Source organism: Mixophyes fleayi, chromosome 9, assembly GCF_038048845.1.
Source record: "Mixophyes fleayi isolate aMixFle1 chromosome 9, aMixFle1.hap1, whole genome shotgun sequence".
In the NCBI taxonomy this organism is placed as follows: Eukaryota; Metazoa; Chordata; class Amphibia; order Anura; family Limnodynastidae; genus Mixophyes; species Mixophyes fleayi.
Window position 1 is genome coordinate 121,214,391 of NC_134410.1, and position 6,847 is coordinate 121,221,237.

The following is a 6,847-nucleotide window of genomic DNA, read 5'->3' on the forward strand; positions in this document are numbered from 1 at the left end:
TCAAGGTGACAAGTTTCTTAATGGGACATGCAGTGAATGCATTGGAGGATCTTATCTTCTAGGCTCGAGTATGAAGTGTGGACACCCTCATGGTACTCTACTGTGCTATCAATGTAAGTTCAGCGTTAGACCATACATCCATAGCTCATTAAGCACCTCTGTTCTAGATCATATAGATGATGCCATTAGAGTTTCCCCAGTCTGGTACCAACATGTTTGGAGCATTGCCTAAAAATTGTCCATTTTGGCACTGCCTCCACTTCTTAGGTAGTGTCACACTATGCAGAACTTCAATGGGGAATTGTGATGATTGGGAGAGGAGAGAAGGTCAGATCTACTGAGACTGTAACGAGGAAGCACAGCCGTTGATTGGACGGGAGCAACAGCCATCCAATCAGGTGCCACATTCAATCCCTAGACTGAATTCTCTACAACAGATCGAGTCTTCCAGCGCTCTCCCTCCCCCCTACCACTGCAATACAGCATCTTCTACCGGGAAAAGGGTCCAAAGTGAATAACGACTTTAATTATACATAGACACGGTTTTCTATCCATCAGGAATTTCCCAATATAAGATTGTTGGGAGGTCAAAGGAGTCAAGAACCCTAGTACAGCAGCATGTTCTAGCACCATCCGCGTAATCTAAACGGGAAATCTAATTAACATATATATTTAATTATCAAAAAGGGGGAAGGGGGGGTGTTGAGGAGATCAACATAGAACAACATAGAAATATAATTATTATAGTATAACATTACAGTGTAATTATGAACAATATATTAAATCTCTGTTTCTAGAGGACAATGACTCTATGACGGGTTCCTTTGCTTCAGTGTATTATTTACAGAGACAGAAACACCTGCGTCTTCTTAATGAATGTTCTCACTGGCCGGTATACGATGTGCTGACCGGTATCAAAACGGCCTTCAAAGAAGATAACACCCCAGGGCGTGAGAACGGATCTTGTTGTGTATTTTAACGTTCAGACAAAGCGCTATTTCCATCTACTGGCTGAAGTCATAACATCTATTGTTTTTGTGCAAAATGATCAGGGTTATAAAACTTCCCCGTACCCCTGGATGTTTATAACAGGTGTTTATAGCAGACGGCCATGTATAATGTTCTTCTCTGGCAGATTCAGGGTTTATTTCTGCGGAGCTTCCCCAGAATTTAATTCCTTCCCCCATAGACTCGGAAGGGCGACATAACTTTTTTGAAAAGTCAACTACAAATCAGCCAATAAAATGGAGGAGAAGCTGAACTATATTTCTGAACCCAATTTAGTTTTCATAGACTATGGGGCCCACGTATAAAGCAAATATGGAGGAAAGAGCGGCGAAGTACGATTTTTCCTCCATATTTCCATCCTCCTGTTGGCTCTGCTGTAGAGCCGGAGTCGGGAGCGTACTCCTGAGAACGTTATCCAGACGCTCTCCCCTCCTCCGCGCACCAAACTCTTCCGCCACCTGCTCCGTTCCCGAGCAGAATTACGTTGTCCGGAATATACAAATATTACGCAGGGCGACCTTGTTATTAAGGATTCCAGGGGTCATTTAGAGTGAATTATAACGACAAAAGTTTAAAATAATTAAGAACTTGAAAAGATCCTTCCGATAATTAATTTCACGGGACTGGAATAAATTCAGCAGAGAACACATTACACAATGACGTCTATCCTCATGCAGTGAAGATATGATCACAGACATATATACACAACTCCACATAAAAGACAAAAACAAAAAAAACACACGTTCCTCCCCTGAACAATTGTTCCCTTAGATACAGTGGTTTGAATTTTCAAAAGGCTCTGGGGCATATTAACAAAAAAAACGGTTTTTTTGGCACGATCACGGTCATTCCTTATGGCAATGATTATTTGCCGGAACATGTGTGACGTTAACGGCTGTCCCAGCGAGCACACACTCCTAACTATCTTCTCTGTGGTGACTATCGCAAAGTGCCCACCTTGGCCATAGCCACCGGAGGGCAGAGCTGGTAAGATGCGGGGAGGGATCCGAAAATCCCTCAACCGCAATGCTCTCCCCATAGGCTTCAATGGCTAACGCCAGCTTCAGATGGCGTTAGAGACTGCGGACAAGTTCTGAAAATCTTTGCTTATCGGAACTCGCTAATTCACGCCAAATAGCAGCCCCCATAGAAAGCTACGGGGACTGCCTTTGCACTCAAAATCAGTGGGAAAGCAGCAGATATCTGGGAAATCTGCTGAGACCCTTTAGTTATACATAGAGGGGATACTTAAATCTGCAGTGCCCCCCCCCCCTGAAAACAGCAGGAGCTTGTTAACTAGGCCCCTCATTCACTCACATGCGCGGGGGGAAATCTGTACACACATGAAATAGAACGCACATTTTAGGCGTGTTTTAGTGAGGCGTTTTCAGTAGAGATGCTCACTGACCCCAGTGAACTGGTTTTAGATCTGGATTAGCTGCGTGTTTTGGTTTTGGCAAAATCACTCATACGTTTTTGGTTTGGATTTTTTAGAAAAAAATCCTAAAATATGCTATAAATCACAATTTTGCTCTTTTTTTTGTTCCTACATTATTATTAACCTCAATAACACTAACTTAAAGTAATTTGTAGTCAATTTAGACCACCTCACAGGTCACAATATTATTTTCATACACTTTCGGACAAAGACTGCAGCGACCTGGCTGGATGGTAAGCGACAGAGCAATGACACAAACACACGGCAGTTCCTAGCACATCTAGGGCACATTGGCACACAGCAGTGGCAGAAAAGATAAATGGGGGTCCGCCCTCCCTCCCTCCCTCTGTGATGTTGGATCTTTAAAAGGAACTCAAATCTCGCAAGATCAGACGACGTCACAATGACGTTTTGTCTCGTTTTCAGTTCCAAGGGCGCGCGACAGTACCGAGCGGCTCGGTACTCGGATCCCCTAAGTTTGGGTGTGTTCGGTTCTCGAGGAACCGTTCCTGAGCATCTCTAGTTTTCAGGCATTGCCTCTTTACCAATAAAATCACTGGTAACGTGGGCAAAAGCGTAAGAAATAAGTATAGCAGTGTTTTAACATTTTAAATGTGGAGTTAAACTTTTAGAAGGCAATGACCGAAAGGAGCCATCCTACTTCGAATGGGCTTTTAAGGCATTATTCTACAGCTGAGAAGCGTATTAACAGCGGAGAGGCCTGAACGAGTTCTTAATGAGGTCACTGGTTCCTAGTGAATCGACACTCTCCTGAACACGAGATTAGCTCATGTACAGTAACCTGGCAACACGTACTTCACATAGAACATTGTTACTGAACGCTGGAAAAGCTGTGTGCACACAGGTCGGCCCGGTGAGCTCACAGACTGCTGGATAGACCCCCAGATCCCCCCAGTAACATAGACAGCGCCACCTGAAGGTTAGAAATCACCATCTCAGGGTCAATGGCCAAATTATATCTTCACGTTAAAACACATCATTTGTTAAAGCCCAGATATCTCTACATGAATTATGCCCTTGGATAAAATTAACAATAGGCCGCCAAGCAGAATAGCCATAAATAACGGCATATCTCTATTTAATATGCAACATTTTTTGATTTATGCCCCATGTAAAGAAATAAATCAACGGTCTCATCACTAGAGGGTGAACTGGATTTATTTAAAAACTACATTGTCCTGCCAGCTAAGACCTTTATCATGAAACCAAAAAGTAGAACCCAAGAGCTGACACTCAGAGGACCCTGGGTTATCATTCTGCAGACTGACAATTGAATATTAAACAGCAAATTCATTCTAATAACCTTTATATCTGCCTCCATTAGTTTAATAAACATCCTGAGTACAGAAAAGTTGCTGTAATATGTAGGAAGTTGGAACCAAGCAGATTCTAATTTTATTGTTCCCTAGTATAGCGTACAAAATATAAGAAGAGATCAGATTGGCTTTTATAGGTTATATCACCTTTTTTTCCCTGCGCACAAATCTGCATAAAAGTGGGCGATGGTAACGGTGAACATGCAATAATTTCTAGATAACAAATGTGCCTGCGAGCACACTTTTCATGTATAAATAAAGCGGTCTGACTATAGGGCAGTCAGAATTGATTCTCATTCAGCCCTGCAAATGACTGAGTGTGTCTCTTTCCTATCGGTCGATAACCCATTTATTGCACAGGTACCAGAGCTGATAAGTTACACTATTGGGGTGTAACTCTGACAGTCACCCCATCTCACAAATATCGCACAGCCTCATTCATTTGTAAATTCCTCATTATTTTCACGCTTTATTCGTTTTTTTTTTACTTTCCTTTTTATTACCAGCTGCCGGCTCTATAAAGAGCGTCGATGGACACACAGCGAAGTCTATTAAAGGCCGAACCCATATTCACAGTGAGGCAACCTCTTAAATCACTAGAATGCAGGCAGCGACATCAATGAGCCACAAAGCAGCAGTAGCCATATTATCTGCTGAACCAATCAGCAAGCAGCTCATCAATTCGCTAGGAACCGGCGACAGCAATGAATTAGGAGGTCGGAACTCTTAAGTCAATTAACGGGTTGTATTTTCTTGAATACTCAAACTTCACTGTGTGTAAGTGATAGGGACAGGACCGGTTCTTATATGAAGCAGAATTATAATTGACAGCTGTCCGTCTCAGGAGAGAACGTTCCAGCTCTATTTTGCAAGGAAGATTTAGTTTGCCACCCGCTAAATCTCATCAGCCAAGGAAATGAGGACCTACGTCAACCTATCACTGCATAACAGCCGCTTAGATAAGCGAGATTATTATACCGTTCTGTCAGTGAGCTTTGACCTGTGTTTCCTCTATTGCCTGTGCTATAAAGATTGTACCAAGCTCGACAGGCGACGTGTAACTGTTTCACCGCCACGGACAATATTCACGCATTACTCCATACCTTCCTTCACGTGGATGGTTGGTTTCTTCTGGCGTAGTCCAAGCAAGATGAAGAACAGCACCAGCGGGATAAATATTTCAAACGCCAGCACCCACTGAAAGACAAACACAGCAGGTTACGTTGTAATACAAGCACTCTAGATATTATCATGCATCGCTACATATATGCCGGTATTTAAGGAGACATCAAAACCTTGTTTTAGGATTGGACTAAACACTAAACCCTATTGCACAGGATCCTGCAGTATACCAAACTAAACCAAAATATGCATCTGAAAATTAAACAAGGTGGGGGGGGGGGGGCAATGCGAATTGCATCATCATGGAAGGATCCAGGTGGCCTACACTGCCAAGGGGACTCCCATAGGCAAACCAAGGAGGTGGGAGGGGTTTCCTAGTGCCTGGAAACCCCCTCCAAGCCTGGGGCACTGTATAATTGAGGTGGCTGGACCCTGCCCCCGCTTCACACGGCTCTGTTTGAAAAGAGAGAGCTGCGTGCACCTAACAGTAGTGCACACAGCATTGCCCATTTATATTATGGGGATAGGGAGAGTTGGAGAGCAGCCAAGCACTTTCTAATATTATAGCCACGCCCCCATGCATGCTGGTCACGCCCACTGGTGGTGTGGTGTGGAAACCTCTCGCTACAAATCCTGCGTTTGCCCCTGATTCCCCAAAATTTACGAGGCTCTCGGACTCTACGAGAGGGTACATCTGGACTTGAGTTTAATTTCTTTACATTTTGGATTAATATTTCGGGCTTAAACTTCTGCAAAGACTGAAACAACTGTGACATGTGTAGATTATAACAATGTACTATCGACATACAGTGTTCGCTATAGAACAAAACAAAATCATGCAAATGACATGTATATATACACGTATGTGTCCGTGACCAGGTAAATTAAGACCAAACCTGACAGGTCCATCTGTTTGGAGTGCGGAGTAAGAGAAGCAGCCAGCTTAAGAAATCCCTGGCTTTGGGGTCATATTTTTTAAACTACCTGTCACCAATGAGGCAGCCATTTTTTGGGGAGTCTCAACCATACTTGCCAACAGGGAGACTCCCTGAAATAGGGGTGATCTCCCTCACTCCCTGAAGAGTCCGGCATTCTCCCTGATGCTGAGCCAGTACAAGACGATGTTGGCTTCGCCATCTGTGGCATGATGACACAGTTCAGAAATTGTGTCCTATGTCCATGTATTGATGCCTATGGAGGTGGACATTTTCATGGAGACCAAGATTTAATCAAAGACTGACAGGTAAGACAACAGGACTTCAGTACATACCTGCCTACTCTCCCGGGATTCCCGGTAGGCTCCTGAATTTCTGGGAGTCCTCCCAGACTACCGGAAGAGCAGGCAAAACTCCCGAAATTTGGCGAAATTAACGGCAGTGAATGGAGGGGACGGGGCTTAATCACATCATTAAGCTCCGCCTTCTCCATTCAATGGCGTGAATTTTGGCTTTTTAGAGTGGGGGTGGGGCTATGGTGACGTGACCCATGTCACATGACGTCTCCCCCGGATCTCCCTGAAAAGCCAACAAGGAAAAGTTGACAAGTATGGTTTACGAATATTAATAATGCAACCTATAAATTCACTAGGAATCTGTGACATCACAGAAACATGGCTGCCTTTCCTGTATGTACCTGACAGGTAAGCTTTGATGCTGTGCACCCTGTTGCATTATGGGAAAATAGTTAACCAATCGGCGGCACCCTCAGTAATTCCACGTCAGATGACAAAATGGCTGCCACCACTGCGCGTGTGTGACACATGATCCACAACAGCCCTTTAAATGACGTGAATGTAGAAGTGCAGGTCACATGAAGGACCTTTATGGTTTATAGACAAAAAAAAAAAAAAAAAAGAAGGGAGGTTTTGTTTTCCCTTTCTCCTTTATGACACGGGTCACTCCCTGGACTCGTTATAAACTTTACTTAATACAAAAACAAATAA

The 6,847-nt window shown here is 43.6% G+C and overlaps 1 protein-coding gene across 1 annotated transcript in view; it reads right to left on the minus strand.

Moving 5' to 3' along the window:
* Positions 1-5,599, minus strand: part of ABCA2 (ATP binding cassette subfamily A member 2) — a 38,137-nt gene extending 32,538 nt beyond the window's left edge. Inside the window, exons 1-2 of the mRNA XM_075186309.1 lie at positions 5,570-5,599; positions 4,887-4,980 (exon numbers count right to left, since the gene is read on the minus strand). Of these exons, the coding sequence (XP_075042410.1) occupies positions 4,887-4,980; positions 5,570-5,599 (124 nt within the window). The remainder of the gene's footprint in view (positions 1-4,886; positions 4,981-5,569) is intronic.
* Positions 5,600-6,847: the final 1,248 nt, after the last annotated feature.